This window comes from Cyclopterus lumpus, chromosome 22 (assembly GCF_009769545.1).
Source record: "Cyclopterus lumpus isolate fCycLum1 chromosome 22, fCycLum1.pri, whole genome shotgun sequence".
Lineage (NCBI taxonomy): Eukaryota > Metazoa > Chordata > Actinopteri > Perciformes > Cyclopteridae > Cyclopterus > Cyclopterus lumpus.
Genome location: NC_046987.1, coordinates 1,756,011 through 1,782,001, shown reverse-complemented (window position 1 = coordinate 1,782,001; position 25,991 = coordinate 1,756,011). Strand labels below are relative to the sequence as shown.

General features: G+C 43.2%; 1 protein-coding gene across 1 annotated transcript in view; it reads right to left on the bottom strand.

The window, feature by feature from the left end:
- Positions 1 to 25,991, bottom strand: part of si:dkey-288a3.2 (protein phosphatase 1 regulatory subunit 37) — a 66,012-nt gene that overhangs the window by 5,276 nt on the left and 34,745 nt on the right. Inside the window, exons 9-10 of the mRNA XM_034563438.1 lie at positions 25,485 to 25,626; positions 25,020 to 25,186 (exon numbers count right to left, since the gene is read on the bottom strand). Of these exons, the coding sequence (XP_034419329.1) occupies positions 25,020 to 25,186; positions 25,485 to 25,626 (309 nt within the window). The remainder of the gene's footprint in view (positions 1 to 25,019; positions 25,187 to 25,484; positions 25,627 to 25,991) is intronic.

Sequence of the window (25,991 nt, the reverse complement as noted above, 5' to 3'; positions counted from 1 at the left end):
AACTGGGGCCCTGAGCTGGTAATATACATATTTTTCTGGCTTTTTAATATTTTTTAAAATGAATTTATCATTTTACATGTTCACTTCATTTTTCCCTAATTATGTTGTGTTTACAAAGAAATGTTATATGTAATCAACAATTTCAGTTTCCATCCATCTGACAGCCTGGCTGCTGAATTCAACTGAACTCTTGACCTTTCAGTGCAAAAAGCACAGCTGGGGAAATGTATTTAAAAAAGCAACGACAATAAAAAACACATCATTTAATACAATTTAATAAAATGTCATATGGAGAAGCATATTTGACAGCGCCTGTTCATTATTTCTGTGTTCCACTTTCTTAACATGTTTGATTGCTATTAACAATATGCTGGTCTGATGTATGTAACATTGCTCCACATCTCATGGGAATGTCCTCCAGTAATATCGTACCACAGGAGAGAAGTGGCAGACCTTCAGCCAAGCAAAACTCATCCACGGACCCGTAAACACACACGCTGCGTCACTGAAGACACTCTACGTTCTTTTGGACCGCTGAGCCTCGTATCAAGATGGTTTCTCTCCTCCCCATCTTTCACAGCCAGAGGGAGGGAATGAGAGTAGGAGAGGGGGGGGGGGGGGCTGGGGGAGACGCAGATGGACAAGTGCTTTTACAGCTGAGTCTTCCTCTGGCTCGGTTCCACGGCCACAGACTCTCTTTGTTTGCCCGGCGACTAAACTAATAGAGATAAAGGCAGGTTCCTGCTGGCCCTGAATTAGAAAAAACATTAAGGAGTATAAACACACATGGGAGAACACACACACTCACACACACACACACACACACACACACACGCACTGAAATTCCAAACAAACTCTTTCCCGATGCCAGGGGAACTCCTTTTTTTGTAACCAAACAATTACTTCTTTACTCACGTTCTCCTCCATTTTCTGCCACGTCGAAATGCTCATGAGTGTGACAAAGGTTCTGTTTGACTGGTTGATATATAAGTATGTGTGTTTTCTTTTATTAAATGATCCCGTTCTCATTCCCACGTTGTCACATACTTGGTCAGGACCTCTTGGTGTCACTGAGGTTTACTTTACGTGAAGTTACCTTGGCTTCAAATGGGACAGGAACAGCGGTCTCCTGGGTGAAAGTCTCTTTAAACCTGACTTCTGGAGTAGATGCTCTGAGGGTGTACTATTGTCGTGGATGGGTTCAGTCAAGACTTGTCAGTATCAGGCCCAGGGCTGTGACATCACGGGTTGTTTCTACACTTTGAAGCCCAGGAAATTTCAAAGAGGTGTGATTTCCCAAAAATAGTATTAAAGGTTAAAAAAAAAATTGAATAAAATGAGATCAATAAAATATTTGAGCGCCTACATTTTTTTTTGAAGTGTACGCTATATTTAGACTATGTTCTTTACTGTGCCGTCAAACACTCCTTTGATGAATACAGATGTACCTCGAAGCACACGGGAGATGCTGGTCTAGCGCCGCCCCTATCAGGGAGCTTGTTTGTGCCTTTTGGATCCAGACTAACACGGGGTCCACACAGCAGCGCTTTGCTTAGCTTTGTGACCACCTTGGCTCTCCAAACCGGTAGCTTCTTCTTTGGTCCTGTAGATAAAACACTGGTTATGGATCAGTACCTCATACAACACCAGAAGTTGATATGGAGCAACAGCAACATGAAGAAAAAGACGTCAGGTCTTGGGCTTGGATTGACGCTAAAACATATGCACTTTGAGCAAAATTAGAATATTTGGATTCAAATACATAAGGGAGACTACGGGAAAGCTCCAGCAAAAAGCTAATGGTTAGGTAAGAATAAACTAAACTCACTCATCATATGAAAGGGGAAAGTACTCGTTGAGAATGACCTCATTTAGAGTATCATTGCAGGTAGCTTTGGTGGCTCTGAAGAGGGGTTTCACACTTTGACCGTAACTCTCTGTCAAGACCCTCCAGATGGAGGAGCCTCTGATTGGTGGAGCTGGAGGCAGCGCTGGGTGGGCTCCAGCTCCACCAATCATCCATGTCTGCTGCTATATTCTGGGCAACATTGTGGACCATTCAAGAGCTCACAACCTTTATGTTGATGTTCTTCTTCTTCCCTTCAATAACGACTTTAACAGGATAACAAATTGTCCCCGGGAGAAGAAGGATGAAAGGATTCAAACCTCCACGTCGTCCCTGTGTCCCCGCCGTGTCACATGACAGCCAGAACACTGCTGAACCTGGATGTTGAAGCTGTTTTCCCATCCACAAAACCTCAGAGACCCTCGGTCCTCATCGAGCCACAACGCTGGCCGTGGGTGGTTCTCCGGTTAGAGTGTGCACTATTCTGTGCACTTGACTCTGAAACAGGAAGCTGTTCCCGTTTCAATGCAAGCTTCCTGTGTCTTTTACCATGACTGCTGATTGATTGTCTTCTTTTTCAACTGTTGCTCACAGGGATATTTCTTTCTTTCTGTAGTCGGTCCATGTTCTGAACTAAAGCACATGTATTAGTGAAGAGACGTTCTCCAGATGAAAGCTTCAGAGAACATTCAGACAGGGAGAGACGTTGTGGACATTATCAAGCTTTGTGGCAGCACATTACTATTATATATATATTATTTATAGTATTATTGCTGTTAGACTAATACAAATAGTATTTGTTATTACTATAAATATAGATATTACTGGATTATCATGACTAATGCAGTATTTGAATGTTGTTACTGTTCGTGGTGGGGCTAAGTTCAGCTCCTTTATATATATATATATATATATATAGTTAACAACACCTCGTATTTTAGAAGTTGATCATATGCATGTGTATTTTTTGTAAATGTTAAATGTACTTCAAAATCCTTCCACTGCATCACACTTTACATACTTTTGTTGGAAGAAGAAGTAAGGAACGAGCAGGGAAAGGAACAGCAGAGGACTGCTGCTGACAGACAACAAGATGGCAGCAGAAGACAGCGAGTATCCTCATCTTCACTGTTGTTTTCTGCATCTGTGGTCAACAGAGAACCCACATTCACTCACAGCACACCGGGGAGCTTCCTCCTCGCCTGGTGTTTCCACGTGGGATCCAACCCACCATCTCTCTCTCTCTCTCGTCCCCACATTAGTTAAGATGGCTGCACAGTAGCGTTTTAAAGCTGTCCGAGGTGCAGGCGGCTTAAACTGGCTCGTTTGTTAGCTCTGCATTCTAGAAGACAACCACACAAATGCAATCCAATTAATATAAGCATGGAGGGGAAGAAACAACGGCTCCAATCTTTTGGCTCAGGACGGGCCGGTACGCTGAAACACACACACACACACACACACACACACACACACACAGAGTCAACACGGTCAGACTGAGGCTGGTACATGAGGAGGCGTGTGTTGAGTGAAGTCTTATTTTTAAAATCAGCCAGCAGATAACGCCATAAAGAGGGAAGAAGATGGGCTTTGTCGAACGTGAAAACATGTGCAGGTTATGAGGCGGATCAATTTGAACATTTACACACGCACACACACACACACACACGCACACGCACACACAGACACACGCACATGCGCGCACGTGAACAAAACAATACCTGAGCCTAAACCAGGGCTCGCCGAGCATTAAAATGTGTTCAGAAAAAAAAGGGAAAAAAAGAGGAAAACAGCATATGGAAGCCCCGGCAGAGGCATTCTTATTTCTATCTGTGAAAATTCATTACGCATCCTCAGAATGAGTGTGTGTGAGGATTCTCCGTTTGTTCCCGTCTCGGGCTAAACAAAGGCACATGTGCTCATTTTCAGAGCGGGACGTGGCGCGGCCCCATTTCAAAGGCACAACTTGAAAGACGACAGACAGCTATTTACAATATTTATACATTTAGGATGCTGATACTATGCATATTACATGTCTGTCTTCCAATCTGTGTGTGTGTGTGTGTGTGTGTGTGTGTGTGTGTGTGTGTGTGTGTGCTTGAGAGACGACAACAGTGGGGAAGGGAGTCGCTGATGAAAAAAGGTTACTTTGGAAATTCTCTGATAATTGGTGCCTTAAAAGGAGCTCATTTTTAACTATGTCACCACGACTGCTCGATGACAATTAATCTGTTTGCGGCTGCTTCCTTGGCATCTGTGCCAATTACTTTATATGCTAATATATGTAAATGACATCTCAGATGCCAGTTTCAAGTGTTATGCGAGTGGCGTATTGTGTCTTTTTTATTTTTTTTTAAGTCACATTGTTGAGGCGAGTGCTTTATATTTGGAGGTGTAAGTTATTGATTTCCTCCCTGGCTCATAAACATTTACTGACTCACATATGATACATTTCAAATGAATTTCACGATTTGTGTGATGTTGTTTTTTTCTCTAAATTCGTCTCTTGTCAGGGTGTAAAAGTCTTTAAATAAACTATTAATTTACGCCACGGATAATTGCACAGTTTGCATTTATAAGGCCTGGTGTTTTGTAGAGCATGGTCTTAACCATCTTCACAATGCACACAAAACAACAACATCCGTTTTAAAATCGAATTATGCAAAAGAAACATGGTTCATTTGATGAGGTTTGGTCACAACAAGCACAAGGGCTGAGCTTTTGATTATAACTCCTCCTAAAGCTTCCATAACTGTGAAGAGTTAATGCTTATGATATGATCACGCACGCCAACAAATCCTGTGTTACAAAGCGTTACAGTTTAAAGCTGCCTAAATATGTTCAAAACATGGGGAGATATGATAAATAATAATTTACAGCTACATTAAAGAGTGTAGCAAACCATTTCCTAAGAGGTTTATTAATGTTAAATAGGGGGAGTTAAATTAAAGTCAGGGATCGATTCCCTGACAGAGCAAAGTAGACATTTGTCCGTGACCTTTGACCTTCACGTGGAAGTATATTATTGTAAAACAGATACAATACTCTCTAAACAGATTCATAATTTTTGCAGTTATGTTCTCTTTTTTGCCGTCATCAGAGTGACATGATTTTCCACAAGCATCACACCCCTTCATTCAGTCAAAAAGGAGCACATGGGGAAGATATTGGGCTTTTGTATGATGGATTGGAAGAAATATACAGTCTCTCAGCATGTATTCGTGTACATAGCAGTGAATATGTTCAGATACAAAAATGAATACATAATAATACAATATGTTATACAATATAACAAATAATATTATTTATTTTAAAGTTGCCGAAATATAAAAAAAATCCAAACTAAAAAACAGTGTTAAACTTGGTATTTACAAGCTTGTCCACGCATTTGGTGTCAGAAATGTCGGTTATTAAAAACAATAGATTACATTTCCCTACAACAGAGAATCCCACTTTGACTCGGGGAGGTGTTCGATCCTCCAGAGGATGCTCTTAAATGCTTTCAGTTAGACCCTCGTCCCCAAAGAGCGTACGTAGCAGCATTAAGTCAAACAGCTCCTACTGTACAACAAACTTCATCCTTTATTAGCTGAATAATGCTAGTAAATGTTAACGAGCACATTCACAGAGCCTTTTCTCTTTCTATAAGCGGCTGTAATTACCAGTCGACAGCCTCACAGAGATGCTCCTCCATTGTTCCTCCTCTTCCTCCTCTCTGCAGCCTTCCATCACCTCGACTGAAGATGTCACTGTTGTATACCAAATATCTGCCTGCTGAAGGAGTGTGTGTGTGTGTGTGTGTGTGTGTGTGTGTGTGCGTTCATGTTCATCGGTGAGAAACAAAGCTATGTCGTATTTAAGGCGTTTGACTGTGAAGTTTTGACAATGCAGTACAACAGACAAAGAAAGAAATCCATTAGAATAAATCCAGCTGGCTGATCTTTAAATAAGAGATAAACGCATTAATGTAAACACAAATAAAAAGACATTTTTGAATTTCATTGTTGAGAGTTCAAGATAAATGGGTTGAAAGTGCAATTTTAAGGTCTGAATCCTGTCACTTTTCATTTAATCTTGATGTAATTTTGCACCTTATTTAATAGTAAATTTCCTGAAAATGACTTTCATTTTGCGCGTGGCATGCAGTACACATTTATTTATCTATGAAAATATAAAAATAGTGATTCCAGTATTACTCCAGTGCTGAAGTATTTATCACAACAATTATGAACAAGCCGCCTGGTGTTGCCGGAGTGGGAGGGGCCACGCTGTGCTTTAACATACACATGCATTGTTATCCGGCTTCACGGCACGTCTGCTGCACACGTCGGGTTTCTCTTCTTCTTTCTGGTAATTACGGCATCAACATATTTTGAGAAGTTATGATTTGATAATTATATTGAGGTTCACCGGGAGAGAGAGAGAGAGAGAGACGATTAAGAAAAGAAAGAGTCAAAATAAAAGTCACAGGAATGAAAACACGAGACTCCAAAAAGGGTGCGTGAATAACACATGAAATATTCCTCTGACCCCGTGTGCATGAACACAAACACACACATTACTCTCACTGCTGACAGTTGGTTTCAGTACATATTCTATGTGAGGAGACGGATCCAACAGGCTTTTTATAACCTTGACAGACAGACTCTGTGTGCTTTGGTCTTTTGTTAAATCGCTCTGTTGCTGCAGTTTGGTTGATGGCTTTCTGCATAAACTTTATCTGCGGATGTTGGAGAACAGGTTGAACCAGCCTGGCATCTGAATTCATCCACAGCCACTTGGCTTGCAGCCGGTGGATGTCGAGCTTGCACAAAGAGAGTGTTGAGACGTTGATGTTATTGACAGATACTGATATTTGAATATGTATTCATCAGGCCGCTGTGTTTCCCACAGGGACACCAGATCACCAGTGGCCATGCAGACCAGGACCAACTGAGTCAAGACTTATTACCAAAACAATATTGATCTTCAAATGACACACTGACGATAGTTGTTTTACTGTTACATGACAAGAAATGCAGAATTATTAAAAATGAAACGCGCTCTGGGCAGTCAACCCAATTCCATTTCAAATGCTTTCATTTGGCTGTTGGGAAAAATAGTCCCCTTCCTGTTTGTTTGATTTAAATACAGTGAGCAGCTGTTTTAGTGTTTTTCCGAAAAGTACTTATGTATGAATGTCAGAAAGAAGGGAGGGGTTCGTTGACGATATATAATATATAGAATAAAAGCAGTCATATCCATTTGAACCAATTAAATTATTTTATTTCTGAATAAACTAAATATATAACATCACAAGGTAATTATGGAGGATCTGGTTCAAGGCTCTTGTTAATTCCAGCTAATATTATAATTCAGTGGTGCGTATTCACAAACAAATTTACACTTGATTAAATTACAACACATAAACGCAGTTTTCTTGGGGCCTCCGTAGGATGCGGGTTACATTTTGTCATGTGGACCAGATTTGAAACTGACTTCTGGAAAAAAAAAAAAAAAAAAACCTGACGGGCACAAATTATTGATCATATTTTCAAAAGAGATCCATCTAAGGACAATCATACCCAGGACAAATATCAGACTCATTCCAAATGCGGTCAACCTGAGCAGGCACACGCAAAGAGAGGACAACAAATAACAACACCTGATATTTGCCTAAAACACACAGATGTATTCATGCTGACCTGCAGCGATACAGAACAGATTGTATAATATTTGTCTAAAAAGGACCCATGATGACCTCTGGTCTGTGGTTCACTTTGCTGGTCTGTGCATCTCTTTTACCGATATTGTTTAGCGCTCATTTCAGATTTTGGAATCAAAGCATGCAACTCGTATGTTTATGAAAGATATAAGTGCTGCACCAGTACGCCGCTCCTCCCTGACCTCAAAGTGCCCGAGCTCCCGGATCACACACCTAGCAGCGGTCTGCTGCGCTCTCCCCTCTCTCCGTCCTACCGGGTGACTTTCTAATCCCTCTCTTTAGCAGCGGTGTGTGAACACCGACGCTCCTCCGTGTGATTACGGAGGGCTCTGGGCTGCTGATTATCTGGAGAGACCACCGCAGAGACCCCCGGCCATGCTTTCCCGAGCCAGCGCCACTTTAATTCTGCCTAATTGATCGTCACACTGTTCACTTTTCCCTCCCTAACTCCGCACAGGTAGAACTCTGTTTGATCGTTGAGGCTGCAGGAGATTTAAAAAAAAAATTTTTTTACTGGCTCTCGTTGATGTTTTCTCTCAGTTCCTTTATTTAAATCTGAGTCTTGAAATGTGGAAGAATATTTTTGTGAAGTAACCACCCACCTGGTGATCAGGTCAACATTAGTCCAGTACTTTCGTGACCAAATACCAGCCAAACTAATTACACAGAGCATACTGTCTGTTTAGTGATAATTATGGGATGTTGTGTTTACGACGGGTCCCAGTTGAAAAGGTCTCATCGTGATTGAAGGCTTTGGGGATCAGATTCATACACGTATCAGATTCATACACGTATCAGATTCATACACGTATCAGATTCATACATGTATTGTTGGACGAGAGGAAACAGAAGAAGGTCTGGAGGGAAACCACACAAAGCTTATTGAAGGATGTCCGAGGCTCGACCCTATGGCCATTCAATTCAATTCAGTTTATTTTGTACAGCCCAGAATCACAAATTACAAACTCCCCTCAGAGGGCTTTACAATCTCTACACATATGACATCCCTGACCTTTGACCTCACATTGGAACAGGAAAAACTCCCCGAAAAAACAGAAAAAAAACTTTCACAGGGAAAAAAGGGAAGAACCCTTGAGGAGAGCAACAGAGGAGGATCCCTCTCCCTTTACTGTCGTTCCCGACGCTGTTTGGGTTTCTGTCACCTCTTCAGCTCTTTCCTCAATGCCCCCTCTGTGAGGCGGTTAATGACTTAGAGTGAGTCGACAGCGGCCGTGGCGCTACCTGTGACTGGGTCTTTACACAGGTGAATATGCAATCCAGGGCTCGGTGAAAAGCCTCCGGGTCCGTGACGTTTCCCAAATGGACTCCCTGAGGGCGAAACCCACGCCCTTACTGTTGTCCCTGTGTTGTCTATGAGGGCGGCTGAATTACAGACGGTCACACTTCTCACGCTAAACAGATCACCACCCCCCGTTTACAGAAGATGGGAATAAGAGGTGGACTTTTGTGTATGTTGTCTCCTGTTTGGACACAGCCAGAGGAGATGACAAGTGGGGAATCATCAGCTGATAGCAGCTGTTATTCATCAGCACAGCAATTATCTGAGATAGTCATTAGTAAATATATGCAAAGAGTTTTCATACTTGTGTACTAGCAGCTTATGTTGCTGGCTACCATGTAGAATACATAGGAGTGTGTATGTAGACAAACACATTGGACATGCAGATGAAGGAGAGCTTCCGCCTGAGCGGAGCTGCCATATGTTTCGGAAGCGGTTCAGGTGACAGCAGTCGGCCCGACGTGTTCTCCGAGGTCACCGCGTTGGTGCGGACGGAATATAGGTCACGTACACCTTGGTCATACCAGGTCATCTGTCGGAGAGCATCTTCATCACCGTTAATAACCGGCGAGCCATCTGTTGTGATCTGTTCTCACACCAACTGGTGCAACACGCCTTTAAATAGAGACGCGTGTTATTTTGTGTTTTGTAAAAAAGAAGAAAAATCCTTTTATTTATTTTTTTTTCACTGCAGTTTAAAGCTGTTTTGGGGGACTTTTTCCAAGCAAAGAGGATGTTGTGTGTTGTACAGATTGTAAAGCCCTCTGAGGTATTTATAGATGGTGTCAGGCACCGAGGTGAATGTCCTCTTTGACCACTGGCTCCAGGTGGATGACCTTTGCCCTCAGGGGTTGCTGGTTACCTGATGTTGCCTGCATCTTGTGATCATTTCGGTCACTTGTCCAGTGTCCTTTCCCCAATGTGGAGTTCCCTATAACTGCTGCATGTTATGTTGTACGCTACTTTAGTGTAAAGCTCATTAATAAATTAGATGGTGCATTAAATGCATATATTATTAATACTATTCATAAGGTCCCACTCAATGTGGAATTCAAACACACGTTATGTTGGCTTAGTCGTCCCTAGAACGAGATGCTGGCAACAGTCTACGTTGACATTTTAAATATCTGAACCAAAAATAGGTTTCATAAATACCGTTCATAACGGCCTCGTAGCGCGCTTACACAAACACACACGTTAACGTTGTGAAAAGTTTGGTTAGGTTTAGGAAACAAAGCGACCTGGTTGCAGTTATAAAAAAGATGATGGTTTGTGTTTAAAATAATAACACAACAACGTAACTATAATAACTGAATAACAATTGGCAATAGCAAACTTTCTTACATAACGTTACATAAAAAGCATAACAATGTTGTCTTACAAGTGCAGAGTCCCCGTTTACTTTTGTTTTCACGTGGGACCAGAATAGCCGTCTCCTGGGTGAAAGTCCTGTGTTTGTATGACTCATCTGACCCACTGGGCCTCAGTGGATTGTCTTACTTGTTATACAAGTTATTGTACCACCAAATTCTGTTTTAAACGCACGCTTGATATACTTTTCCACTTGGCCGAATGTAAAAGCGTAGAAATTTAACTGTAGAAAACGTACATGCCGTACAATGTCTGTTCTGGCCATCGTTCATATAATACAAAATAATGTGTCTTGTCACAATGTGAACCAGTTTTAGCAAAGACGTCATGGTTAGTATTTCTAGATCTTCATTACTGTTCCATTGTAAATGATATTACATTGATATATTGCATGCTGGTCTTGTGTTGTGGAACAGCAGTCAGCTGGAGGTGGACAGACTGACCTGCATGTTGATGAAATCAGATATAAAGAGATGTTAAGCACTGTTAGCCTGGACATGTGCAGTGGTGGTTTAAAACATAACTACAGTGGAGAGGCTGATTATCTAATTTGTTCTTGATATTAGTACTAAAAATAAGAATTAAAAGGTAAAATAATGAATGACATTGGATGTAAAAATAGATTTGTAGAACACTGAACAACCAACATTTGCAAGACGGAGGTTTCTTTCTGTGTTGTGTTGTACTTCGTTGGACTGTGTGCTCTCCACTGAGCATCTGATAAAGCAGCTGGATCATGAAATAGACAGCAGCTTTTCCTTGCTTTATGAAAAGTGAAATCCACTAAAATATCTCCTTCTTATTAATTACATTAAAATCCATAGTGCAGAGACAAAGGTAATACATGCAGCAAATAAATAAATAATGGCGGACTACTCTGCACTTTTGTTTCCTTAAGGGCACATGCTTTGCTTCTGCAGCGCTATTCTGGTTTTCATATAGATTTAGATCATATCTGTATTGGCCATTTGGGTTACTTTTCTTTTGTGTTTTCTTTTTGTCAAAGCATCGATAGTTCACATGTTTTCAGGTAGAACAGGCTGAAGAGAGATGAATGGTTGGATAGACTGACGACTAGCAAGGCCGCTCATTTTTATATAAACACCAGAGGCTTTGGGAGTACATGCAATGGTTTATCACAACTCAAAGGGATAAGGGTTGGAAAGACCAAATAGCTACTTATTGATTTTAGAAGGAAGAAGGAGAAAGTCTCCCCAGTCATAATTGCGGGTCAGATAGCAGATAGAAATTGTACAGTCACATAAATATCTTGGGGTCTATCTAGACAGTAAATTGAACTGGTAAAAAGAACACTGAGGCTGTATTTAAAAAGGCTCAGTCAAGACTTTTCTTCTAAGCTTCTTGAGGGATCTTAGATCAGCAGAAAGATTCTTCATGTTTTTTACCAGGGGAACTTAGCTAGTGTCTTCTTCTATGCTGTGCTCTGCTGGGGCGGCGGCATTACTGCGGATGATAAAAACAGGATCAATAAGATGATCAGAAAGGCTGGCTCAGTGATTGGCCTTCCCCAGGACTCACTAGAGGTCACTATACAGAAGAGGACAAGGGCCAAGTTAAAAACAATCATTTCTTTTGAAGGCCATCCACTACACTGTGTTTGTAATGGACTCAGGAGGCCTCAGTGTTCTACTGAACCACTCAGAAGGTCTTTCACTGAGACTCAGGAGGCCTCAGTGTTCTACTGAACCACTCAGAAGGTCTTTCACTGAGACTCAGTGTTCTACTGAACCACTCAGAAGGTCTTTCACTGAGACTCAGTGTTCTACTGAACCACTCAGAAGGTCTTTCACTGAGACTCAGGAGGCCTCAGTGTTCTACTGAACCACTCAGAAGGTCTTTCACTGAGACTCAGTGTTCTACTGAACCACTCAGAAGGTCTTTCACTGAGACTCAGGAGGCCTCAGTGTTCTACTGAACCACTCAGAAGGTCTTTCACTGAGACTCAGGAGGCCTCAGTGTTCTACTGAACCACTCAGAAGGTCTTTCACTGAGACTCGGGATGCCTCAGTGTTCTACTGAACCACTCAGAAGGTCTTTCACTGAGACTCAGTGTTCTACTGAACCACTCAGAAGGTCTTTCACTGAGACTCGGGATGCCTCAGTGTTCTACTGAACCACTCAGAAGGTCTTTCACTGAGACTCAGTGTTCTACTGAACCACTCAGAAGGTCTTTCACTGAGACTCAGGAGGCCTCAGTGTTCTACTGAACCACTCAGAAGGTCTTTCACTGAGACTCAGTGTTCTACTGAACCACTCAGAAGGTCTTTCACTGAGACTCAGTGTTCTACTGAACCACTCAGAAGGTCTTTCACTGAGACTCAGTAGACCTCAGTGTTCTACTGAACCAATCAGAAGGTCTTTCACTGAGACTCAGGAGGCCTCAGTGTTCTACTGAACCAATCAGAAGGTCTTTCACTGAGACTCAGTAGACCTCAGTGTTCTACTGAACCACTAAGAAGGTCTTTCACTGAGACTCAGTGTTCTACTGAACCACTCAGAAGGTCTTTCACTGAGACTCAGGAGGCCTCAGTGTTCTACTGAACCACTCAAAAGGTCTTTTGTTCCAACAGCAGTTCCATTTTTAATGAACACCTTTAGGTTTTTTTTTAGATTTAGCATCTTTCTGATGGTCATGTTTTAAGGGGCATTTTCTGGTTTTGTTTGTTCCTTGTAGTGTGTTTCTTGTGTGTTGTGCTCTGTGGACTGTGTCTATTGTTGTCTGTATGAATTTTTGGTGGCAAATGAGTTTCCACACTGGGGATTAATAAAGTTTTCTAATCTAATCTAATCTAATCTAAAGACACGTCAGTACGTAGCTACAGCAGTAAGTGAACGCAGCACTGCTCATATGGCCCAACGTTACCCAGAAGGCCTCTGAAGGTACATAAAGAAGTTCAGCTTTGGACCTTAAAAAAAAAAAAAAACTCTTTGAATACACCTAATGTTTGGACAGGGATTTGTGGCAATCCAAAGAATATTGTTTTGTAGAAAATGTTAAACAAATTACATTTTGAAAATGCTATCATGCATCCAGTCACTCTATCACAGCCTCAACCTGGCATGCTGCCGTTGCCCCCACGCCATCATTACAACCACATTATCACCACTGTCAGCACTGCATCTCACTGTCGTAACTACAGCCATCACTGTGATCACATAATCAGTGCACACCCTGTACTGCACAGGTGCCAGGTCAGCCTCATATCCTCAACACTCTTTTTTTAATATGACACATACTGTGATAATATTAAATTCAAACTGCTCTGCACAAACACTGACATGCATCTTAAATGCTTTCTCTTTTGTACTTCAAATTGATTCTATTTTCCTATCTAACTTATTTTGCCAAGCTACAAAAGGGAAAACATTTCCCATCTCTATATCCAAGCCACTCTAATTCTCAAAACTGGACAACTAATATTTATTTTTGCATTAATGAGTAGACTGTTTAAAGGCAACGTATTGTGCAGGACACTGAGGACATTACTCATTGATCCCTGATGGGGTGAACCAGGGGACAACTGCAGTGAAGCCTAAACTCCAGACCTTGACTTTGGCTGGCCTCCTGTCACTGCTTTATTAAGATGGCTAGCGACACAGTACGTCACAGGGAATGCCAGGACACTGGGGCCTTGTGCCAGCATTGCCCGGAACCACGGCGGAGTGTTCGGGGAGTGTTTCTCTGACCTCTCCAACAGAGCGAAGGGGGGACTGGCATCTGCTTTAATAAGGCTTCCCACTCTTCATTCACCATGTCACCCCCCCCCCCGCCCCCCTCTTCCCCGACACACACACACACACACACTCCCCAAGCCGTGGAATGGGCACTGGCACTGGAGGAGAGGTGGCAGAGGTAACAGCTGGCTGCAGCCGTGGCGGCATGGCCGTGGCATGACCACAGCTTTATTAGTGGCGTCCAGGACACCAGCTGATCCTCTCCCAGGGTCCCTGTCACACTGATGTCTTCATCACTAAGTTGAGTAGACAGGCCAGGCCTGCCAGCCAGTGGAGGTGACAACAAATCCAATTACCTCCCCTCCATGGTGCCCGGACCAGAGTTGGGGGGGGCAATGGGACAGTGGAGGATGTTGCTAGGATAGAGGATGAGGGACATGCGAGACAGGACAGTAGAACAAGAGGCGGTGTAGAGGCTTTCATTTTGGCTGATAAGTCTGGCTTACTATATTCTTTTATTCTGTAACACATCACATTCCGGACTAAGAAATGTCTAAATTGACTTAAAAAGGGCCACAATACAGACCAGAGCAATGGAGTCAACAGACTATAAACAGTTTTTCCTCTGAATTTGATCAGCAATTCGTGGCTGGTGTGGAATGTTGACTAAATCATGCCAATTAAACTTGGATCTTAAAAACGTGAATGTAAGGCCGGGGCTGGGTTTAAGATCACAGGGTCACCTAATTCAATAGGGTCCATCTTCTGGGGACTATGAATATCAACAATACCTGTAATAATGAAAATCGTACAATGTGCGTCTGGGCAAGACAAAAGCTCATTAGTGACACAATGAAAAGAGTTCATCCTCTCTTGAGCATGAATGTGCTCATTGAATTTTATGAGAACCCACCATAAAATATCTTGTGACTGACCAATGTGTCTGAGCTCTGCATGAGTTGAAAACTGAGTCCTGAACCTGGCTTGTACCGTACGGTTCCAGGCACGGCTCAGGTAGCAGAGCTCTGCTGTCCACAGACACAACGTGTCCGCATGAGAGGATGACGCTTGTGCCTATTGCTTTACAAACAAAAGTCTTTTAGGATATTCCACTGTCCGATTTATCGGCATCAACTCTGCAAGGAAACAAAACTTTCTACACATTTGTCGAATTAGGGCAAGCATACCTGGGCAACTTCTACGTTCTATTTGGTAAATCCATATGTGTGCTATGGGAATTAATTAATGAGTTTCATAGTCTGCAACATAACTGGTGTAGGAAATTTAGAGAAAAAGAAAGAAGTCGCTTGTTTTTCTGACTCTGATTGACAAAGCTAGATTGTGGGATATTCTCGTGGACTCTAGCATTAAACAAATTCATTACGATTTGAATATCTTGAAAGTCACTGCTCAGACACTGTCAAATAAAAGCATTTCCCTCCTTAAGGATCCATTAAGTGAGGATGTCTGGCCTTGAATGTGACCTTGAACGTGGCATTGAACGTGCCCAGACCTGCTTCCCCCCATTTAGGTCCTTCTTTTATTTCCATACCAAGCAGGGGGGTGGTGGAGGTTGGCGAAACACAAACCCAATGAGCCGACTCTGGACAAGTTTTTTAATCCAACTTTTAAACATTAACTCAATTAAATCTCCATAAACAAATTGGTTCCCACTGACAGTCTGGGATGTAACATGTTAAGTGCTGATCATCGCGGGCCAATATTGATCTGCGATCGGCACAGCTGTCGTCTTTGTGGATTGAGGTGAAGGAGAAGGGAAAGTTGTCTGGCAGTGAGGAGGTAGGGAGGGCCTTGAATGGAGATAAAAGCAAAAGGAGGCAATTCGCCAAAGCAGAACTCCTCAGCCGTTATGTTTTCCCTCACTCTGTCAGGCTCCTCTTTCCACCAGAGCCCTCACCTTATCATCCACAGAGCTTCGGTGTCGGGAGTTTTGCCTTCAATCGGTGACTTTGGAGCCCAACCGGAGAAGATCATTCACCACTTCCTCTCCTGACATCCCTCCATACAGGGATGGGATGATCGACCCGTGAGTGCAAAAAAAAAAGAGGGGTACTGGGTGGGTGAGCGTATGCTGAGAGAGTTGGAGGGGCTCTCACTCTTGAAGGTGGTTGAAGTCTTGCCAAGATATTTCATATTCATAGTTAAATATTCAGCGCGCATGGTGGACAGGGGCAATTTCTGCATTCAGCCCGCCATTCAAAAGTGAAAGGGATGTGGCTTGTGGATGAAGGGAGCGAGAGCGATAGACACGCATGGGGCTTCATGGTAGTCAGATGAGAGGCTGCCAGCTGTTGATGGGTGACTGTTTGAGCGTGGCGCCTCAGGACATGCCCGTTGAAAGGCGATGCGATCCGATACCCCCACTTATGCGGGGCTTATATACATATGCCCCCTTATGCAGAGGAGGCCCATATCAATTGCAGAACTTCCAGTGTTTGGTCATTATGCCAAGTTGTTGGAGCAAGCGTCTTGCATGTCTGAATGGGGAATGTGGACTTACTGGGCTATGACAAGTGAGAAAAGCCTCCTCTGAATAAACCACCTTGTGACTTCTGAAAGTTGTTTGTGTTGCAAAGTTGCTAAGTGAATAAAGTTTTGATAAAGGAACTTAGTCTCAGCTTTTAAACTGTACATTTGGTGTAGGCCTACAGCATGTTGGCTGGGCTCACTCTATGGATGAGGTTTACTAAATGACTATGAAGTATTACACAGACAATGACGACATCCTCTGAAGTAGGAGTCGGTCTAACGTGTGATCAAACCCTGAAGTTAAAGAGTCCGTTCAGCCCAGTCAAACAACACGTGTGCTCTCTTTATGGCGTCCAGGTTTAAAGATGTCTTGAGTCTGTATGAGTCAGATCATGTAGAAACTAAGTAAAGCACAACACATCTAGAATGGCATTTGATCGAGCAGCTTTAGTTCCTAATAAATTAATTACTAGGTAGTGTGGTTCATATTTAAGGAATAATTAACAAGCAGATACAACATGTATTTGTTACAGTGTGCAAAAAACACCTTGTAACTTAGAAGCTATGGGACAACTGAGGGACAATCATTTCTCTAGAGATTTCCAATCAACACTTGTTAACACTGTGTGCTAAAAGTTGTGTTACAGTTCGCCACTGAGCTCTTTAAAAAGAGTGTTTCCTTGTTCCCACCTGCTCTCCATCACCTCAACTCACTGAGAGGATACAAAAACACATCCCTTCTTCCCGTGATGGTGCAGGTCACACCTCTCGGTTTGGAAGCGTGGGAGTGATTAAAAATGACAAGGCGACGTGTCGAGTGTTATTCATCAAAGAGCTCCACCTCGCTCCGCATCAGAACCCGCCGGTCCACAGGGGGAACCAGGGCGGGAAGTGAATCCGTTCCCCTCCGGCCCCAATCCAGACCCCGAAATGCTGATCCCCCTTCCCCTTCCCCTGACTACACGTCCAAGTGATTACACTACACCCCCCCCCCCCCCCCCCCCCCCCCCACTCCACCCACACACACACACATACACACACACCCCTCACACAGAAACACACACAGGCGCACACACACGCTCAGAGGGGCTAATTAAGGCTTTAATATGCAAATGAGAGCCGCAGTAAATTACACAGCTGGCAAATATGCCTGTTTTTGCCTGAAAATACATCAGGAGTGCAGCGAGGAGTGTGTTGCTGCTGCTGTTGTTGTTATGTTTGCAGAGAGACAGGGGATTGCGCCCCCCCCCCCCCCCCCCAAAAAAAAAAAACCCCAACAACTCCCCCTGAGCAGCCCATGCCCCCCCCCCCACCCCTCATCTGGTGGAGTAACTCATCCAGCTTTGTCCCTTTCAGAGGTATCAGGAGGAAAAGTCAAAGTAATGATGCATTTGAGAGAGAGACACAACAAGGGACACAACAAGGGACACAACAGGAGTTTTGTGGCTTTGAAAATGAACGTTCTGTCGTCTGACAGTATGAAGCTCACATCATCGAGTTTGTAGCTTTGACAGCAGACTGGAAAACCTGACGTGACACTTATTCACATTTCAACAGTTTTACGAAAATGTATTCTTTCTCTGCTACGCTGCCTAGGTAGCGAGATCACAATGTAATCGTATGTTCAAAATGAAGGATCAAGATTTTCAAAGCATTGAAACATACATTTTTTTAATAAGATTAACATCGGTTTACCTTTTTTTAGAAACGAGCATCCTGGTTGCTCTGGGTAATCCACAGACCTCCCTGTAATCGAGGCCATAGCTGCAATTGGGGACACTGAGGTCATGTCCTCCATATTTTTTCTTGGAAATTTGTGGTTTTACAAATCTGGAGACAACACTGGATAACAACCCTGGCACAGCATGAAAAGGCCCCAAGGCTCCAGACCGGGGGCGGAGCCAGATGCTGTAAACATTCGGGGCTCAGCCCAAACCTAAGGGGGTGCGATGCGAGGGCATCCTCCCAAGGGGAGATTTCTTTCTCCTATTCATGCCAGCTATTTTCAAGCCATTTGATGATAAAATGCCAAAATAACTGTATATTATTTGGTAAAAACGTGATAGTTGCCAGGTCACAAATCAAGAGCCTCTATCCTATTATGCATCTAATTGTTCTCCAGTTGTCTTCATCATTCTGAGACCATAACACAACAAATGCCATTTTCACTCCTGCCACCTCAAAAGAAGCAGAAACCGTCTGGTGTTACTATTTTTAAGTTACATAACGTACATCGGTCAGGGCTCAACAGTATTGTTAATCTTGATATCTATTTTCTCTTTACTCTGCTGTTAGTTCACCTAATGAATGTTGAGCTGACAAATGTGCTACAGTTGAATCAAAATGCCAAAATATTCTGCAAATCAAGGATCCCCAAACATTTTTAAATTAATTAAGAGGGCTACTGTCAACATGTAGTTTTAATGCAGCTAATTGAATAAATCAAATTTAGAAATGATTACAAATAATCTTAAAATATTTATTTTCCCAAGGGGAGCTGCTTAGACTCATGACCACAGTACTTTTAATCCTTGCTGTGGCCCTGAGTGTAATCCCTATAGAATTTGTTGGCAGTAAATGACATGGATTATCCTAAATCACAGGGACAGTGTTTCTGGAAACTGATGCCACTTTTGAATTTATAAAAAGGATTTTTTTAAATACTGCAAATAAATTCCATTCACCTCCATTATTTTGGCTTGGTGGCATCTCAGGTTTTAATTTGGTTGAACTGAGGTCCTGGTATATTCAGATACTTCATGCAATACCACATTTTGTATTTGTCGGATAATGTTGTCTCATGTTTTAGATTGTGATAACACCACATATTCTAATTCTGGATTAAATACAGGAAATGTTCAATCTTTTGGTCATCAGAAGTGATTCACTTGGTTAAATGGAAGTTCTTTCCTCTATGCTCTCTGAACTATGTGAGCTGTATTGTGTGGTGTGGTTCCAGTAGGTGACTGACTGATCTGGTAGCAGTGTGAACCCTGCCCCCCCCCCCCTCGCTCGGAGCCGCTCCCCGCTGCCCTCTGAGGCGTTGCTGGGAGGTTTGTTCTGCCTGGTTGCTGTTGTCTGCCTCCGTACTCTGGTCCCCAGAGCACCGGTGTCATCATGATGCAACTGAAACCTGAGTGCCGACTACATGCATGGTCAGGCCGTCCTGTCACCCAGCCACCCTACTGGGACTGACCGTGACAGGAAGGGTGGCCGAGAACCTACCCAGAGACCTCTTTGTTTCACGCTCTTCCTAAAATAAGACTCGGCGCTCCTTCTCACGGCGTCCTCTGCGCGCGGCATTTCCCACAGCAATCTCTCCACAGACCCACACAAACACATGTAACTGTTCTCGGATGTCACTCTCACATTCACAGCGATGTGATCTCAAGCCAGCAGAATACTCTGAGGCGTGAGCAGTCAAGGTTGTTGGATGAAATACAGAATAGCCACAGCAGATCCTTTTAATGGATATCAACACATGTCAGTCATCTGATTTCTAAGGCCATGTTTCATTATGGCTACATATCCAACGCTCACTACAGCCCTTATGTGGAAGGGTACTAAATCGTAAAGATCACAAATACAACATGTTTAAAGAGGGCTGCATCCATTTCGGGGATTGAAGCAAGCCTTTGAAGTATGGTATAGAAGTGTGGTTTAATAGAAAAATAGGTCACTGTATTTCACCCTTCATATTGCTAATTTTCCATAATTTGTATCCAATATTTTTTTCTCTGCTGTTTCTCACTGTAGATCAACCGTGGTTAAACGGCCCTCTGTGAGGCTGTATTTAGCACGTGCCCACAGCTAAATGCTAACACTCTCATGGTGCTCACAAAGACACTGCACATAGAGCAATATAAATGTTTAATCCACTCTGCAATATTAACAACAGTCGGACTGTATTATATTTTATGATAAATATGTGTTTTACATATATTTATTATACTATTACTGTGTGATTACGTATTGATCTAGTCTTTTTTCCTCCTGTTTGTTTGTTTGCACCGTCTATGCTGCTGTAATCCTGTAAATGTCCCCGCTGTGGGACTAATGAAGGATTATCTTATTTTATACCATTTATTAGGGTAAATGATACACATCCAAACCACAAAACTAATACAACATGAATCCAAAATAGATGTTTATTGTATACATCTACATGTGTTTCCTGGCAATGGCCCGCCACACATTAGCTTCAGCAAACTTACGTTGACAAGGCCCCGAGGTACACTTGGTGGCAATAACTGCTCATTACTTGGGGAATATGCAACATGAAAGGACACTCTAATGAGAAAGACCTTGTCTTGAAGCCCTGGGTCTAAATCCAGTGATTTCTTTCAATTGATATTAATCTTACAGGTGCATGTTTCTAAATTACACTATTAGCACAAGTATTCTGATACACAACACATCTGGGGAAGGGTATATGACCAAATATTAGTACTGATGGGTTTGTATGGTTCCATATACACTGTATATGATGAATACTTGGGGGTTCAATAGCGGAACCTCAGCTTAAATGTGCCCTTTGGCCCAGTGCTGGGTAAGTCCGGCCCTGCATCTTGGAGCACCTGTTCCCAGACGAAGCCTGGTTGTTGTTTTTATAACCAGTTTCATAAAAGTTAAAGTTTCTTCCTGTAAATATGACCATATGACCAACAGAGACTGGTTTTAAAGTGTTTAACGGCATCAAAGTCAAGCACTTCATTTCTAATGTGAAAGGTGTCATACACACCCGGTGCACTTTATCAGGTACCTCTACAGTCTAATACAATCCAGTACACGTGTTCAGCCATTTAGTCTCCTTTTGTCAAGCATATCATGCTTTCTGTTACAGTCATAGTTAACTCAATGTTTTAGCATTGAGATCATAGGTAGTGATGGTGTGGCATTATATTTACCAGCCGCCACACCGTGTGTGTGTCTGTGTGTGAGTCATCATGACAGCATGTGGAGCCGGAGACACCTACTGCAGCCGGAACTACCACAAGGTGCCAGAAGTAGAGGGGTGGGAAGAGCGGAAGGGGCCGTTGGCCCCCCCACTTTACATGGTTTATATGGTGTTGCAATTGGTGTGATCACATCGCAAGATGCTCTCTAGTCAGAGGTGTTTCTAACATTCTGACCCCCTTATGTATGTAACTATGAAGAATAAATCATTAGGAACACCTCTCCATATAATGTATACAGTACCACCTTAATAAACACATCATTAAATGTACACAATTCTGACGGCACATTATAAACTTTGTAAAGGTAGAACTTGTAAGAGATTGCACAGGTGTGGAAACCAAGGCCTCCGAGTATAAAGCTTTATTTAACAACATCCAAGTAAAGTTAGTCAAAAATACCTTGAAGCATTAAAATACTGTTGTCCTTTTGGCTTCCTCTCTAAACCCACAACTGCTGCTGTCGCCCCCCTCCACTGGACCACTGAAACAAACCACTGAACCTCCTTCCTGATGCCTCTCCTTCCTGCACAGACACACACACACACACACACACACACACACACACACACAGACACGCTGCTGTAATTACCCCTCAGTGAGACAGCCTCTAACAGCTCCACCTTGCCGACATGCGACATTCAGGAGAGGACACTCTCCAGTGTTATCGCTGAACTCCTCTGCTGGAGGACGGCTGACAGGACGCTCACGCTGGCTAAATCCAAAGCCAAATATTGAACAGGTAAACAGGCTGCTGAGGCCGCCTCGCCCGACCCGCGATTAGGAGAGTTGGGAAGTTTAGTGCATTAGCTGGGTTGACGGAGTCCCCTGATAAGGATGTATAAACAGCTCCACCTTGCAGTGGCTACAGAGAGAACTTGCCCGTCAGAAAAATACTGCTTTCTACTAGGGCCAGGGTGCATGAATATTTTAGATGGGTAAATAATTAATCATTAACAGCAAACAGGCCAGTGATCAAATGGAGCAGCATGGCAACAGACATGAAAAATCAGACTCTTGTAAACAAAGACAAGAGGACCCAGATTTCCTCCCCTCTTGCCACCTTTTTTCCCCCCTTTTAAATATGCGCATCTTCAATCGCCCCCCCGCATCGCCGTAAAACCACACACATGCAAAAGGCGCACGTATGAACACACAAACTCCACATCAGCGACTCTGTCAAACACACACAAAGTGCAGCCATAACCCCTCCGCCACTCACTCACATTCATACCCACACTTATTTTCCTTCAGACGAATGAAATTTTCACGTATTCCTTGGCGACCCGGGGAATGTGACTGAGCAAGAACACTTGATCTGGCCACCCGCTGTTTTCTGATGGAAAGATTTGCTTTTTAATACAATCGTCACTCCTCCCACCTGGATATGCCACGCCAAGACAAATCCCAGCTGTGTGACTCCAAAACCTGACAGAGCTTAAAAATTCCCTTATTACCATCCCTTAAAATATCCAGCCACACTAACTCCCGACAATGGTGGAAATGCTAATCACGTCTCTCGGCGGCTTAAAAGGAGCATGAAAACAGAGCCGCCAATATGGAGGCTTTGGTGCGTGTGCAAACGTGAGGAAGAAGAAGACGGTGGCGACGGCGAAGAAGTCCCAGATTTAATGACACACATTCACAGAAGCGTCATGGCTCTTAAAAGCTGCTTCTCCAAAATCTGTCGCATCTTGCCGCTTGACTTTAGCCAGAGGAGACATTTCATAAAAATCAGACTTAATCGTGTAAACAACACGCAGACAAACAGAAAACCACTGCAAACAAAAATAAAACAACTTTGGAAGCTGTGCACGGATCGCCTTCAGAGTTAATTTTAAAGTAAGCATTCCGTTCCTTGGAGATTTTAATTAATGCTTTAATATGCAAATAAGTTAGCAGAGATAAAATCATGACAAACAGATGGCAAGTGTGGGTAATTATTTTGTGAATCCAGCAGGGGTATGTATTAAAGTTATGGCATCGTTTTCCTCAGGCCTCTGCAGCCATGGATGGTGGGGAGGGAACACAAAACAAGTATCACTGATGAACTGAGACACAAATGACTTACTTGTGTCTCCAAATGACAAATGAGACCACAGTGAGTCTGAATACATCACAAAAGACAAGACGTTAAGGATAAGTAATCCTCAGTCACCAGTACCCCTTCATTCTAAATTAGGACGTGAAATTTAAATGAAAGCACCAACAGTCATTTAAAGGCCTGCAGAGCTGAGACACAACGAGTATCCGTCCTACTGGCTGAGCACCATCGGTAAAGCAGGCAGGGTGGAGGTCAAACCACGATTCACAACACCAGGTCATTTTATGCCTTTAATAATCTCACCACAAGGTCTAATTAGGAGGCAGTTTTCAATTCTATCACATGCAGCAGATGGAGTTGTTATGAATGTCATAGAAGTTTATATTTCCATTTTTCTGAGCAATTCAAGGACTTGCCCTCCATGCTGGTTCACAAGTTAAAATTAGAAGTTCATTGCTTTGCACGGCAGCTGCATCCTTGTGATACCATGAGATATCATCTCATCATGCCTCTGGTAAAGGCCTTTACAATCCTGGGACGTGACGAATGAACAACCTGAAAATGCTAAATACTATTTCAAACTAATTATACCGGCACACTTTTTCAATAAAAGGTTGGCGTTGATTGGTGCAGGCAGAGGACCAACTATCAGGATCCTGTTGACCCAGCGCCGCGTCCGGCAGTCTGTCTGAGGTTAAGTGTTGTCTAACCTACGCTACTTAATGGGAGTTTCCTTTTAGAGAAACGCTCTCAGTGCACAGTTACGCATTGTATTGGTCTAGGGCTTTTATTGTGAAAGGTAAGGAAGAAAGGAGTGGATCTGGTCTTCACTGCTCTTGTAAAAGTGTAATACAGTTTGTTGTCTTGGTGCAGACTACATTGGGTTGTACACTATAACATACTAATACGCATAATATCCGCACAACGTGATTGGTTGATGCCTTTCTTTGCGAAGCGTACATTTAGAACAATCTACCTTAAAATACCGTGAAAAAATGATATATAATAATATTTGCGTTCTGTATCACCAGTGATACGAACCAATCAGCATCTGGCAGCACGTTGTGGTTTAGATGTGTGTGACGCAATGACCCCGCGAGGTGACTGTCAATGACTGTCAATGGTGGCTCCTGAACAGGTTTTCGTAGATGTCTCAACAGTACCAGGATGTTTTCGCTCTTCTCCGGACTAGTTTCGGCAAGAGTTGGATTGACAGATGAGATTCAATCCCCTATCAAGCGTTTGTTCAAGTGCCGGCCCTTTTCCAAACAGTTTCCAATGACGGCTTCTCAGATGGTTCTGTGTCACAAACCAGTCCCTGACTACTTGGCAAACTAATAAAGACAAGATGGAAAGCTCCAGAACAGCAGTGGCCCTGATGGGATTGTGCTCATAAATAATTGGCCCACATTTCGCCACCCTTCCCAAAGTGCTGGGCAATTACCCAGCTCACCTCTTTGGAAACGCCGGCGCTGCTAGAAAGCTAACTGTGGTAGAGTAGAGCATGTAAGACCTGGAACGAACCGCTACCCAACAGTACAGCTCGGTCTACATCATTGCAGACTGTGTTTCAGAGGATTCAGATGTGTAACTACAATGATAGCTGTACCTACCTGCTCCTGTGGAGGTATGTGGTCCAAATCCAGGCTACCGAGAGACCGGTTGATTCTCAGGGCCAGACACAAGGCCATCAGGCCTCCAACCTTTACTTCATTCTGACGGAGGTCCAGCTGCTGAATCTGACGACTCTCTGCAAGGAACTCTGCCAACGCCACAGCACCTTCATCAGAGAAAACGTTGAAATGTTAGAGGGGGGCTAAGGCTTGCAAGGCTAGTTTGACTGTCTTGGCTAGCTACCATAAAGAACCTACCGATGATTCTAACCTCATACCTTAGCGGCCATTTGCCATGTTTTTTTATTTTGGGATTTAAAATATTCAGGTGCAGGTCGCAGGTTTCTCTTGTTTCAGAGAAAGAATATAGTTATACATCATATATTCTAATCTGTACTTTGTGTCTCCTTCAATTGTGAATTCAAATAGAATCACAAAAATGTTGCTGCGCATGTATTGTTGTACCTTCACACGTGATGTTGGCCTGTGCCAGGCCGAGCTGCAGCAGCGAGCAGTTCACCATCAGAGGCTGCCTGATCACCTGCATGCTCTCGTTCCCCAGGAGGTTCTCACTCAAATCCAGGACCTGCAGGACCCTCAGCACGGGCTGAAAAACAGCATCCATCTCCACGTTTACGACTGCGCACTGTTCAGACTGGAACCTCCATCACTGCTTTACTTTGAATTTACCACGACAATGGAGCGCCAGACTCCGTGTAGCGGATACTTTCAGTGTGAAAAGGCTGAGACGTTTTAATCATCATTATTATTATGCGGTGATTATTATTCCTTTTCAAACTGTTTCCTCTCATGTTCAATGCTCAGAACTTCTGTTTCCACTCTCCAGAGCCACATTAGCGTTGAAGGTTGATTAGTTGGCGCATAAAGCTGGGGGTGTCTGGGGCACAAGAGGCCCTTGTTGCCCAACAGCTTGAAGAGGAATGCGCCACCCACTCTTCGGTTGCCCCCTCG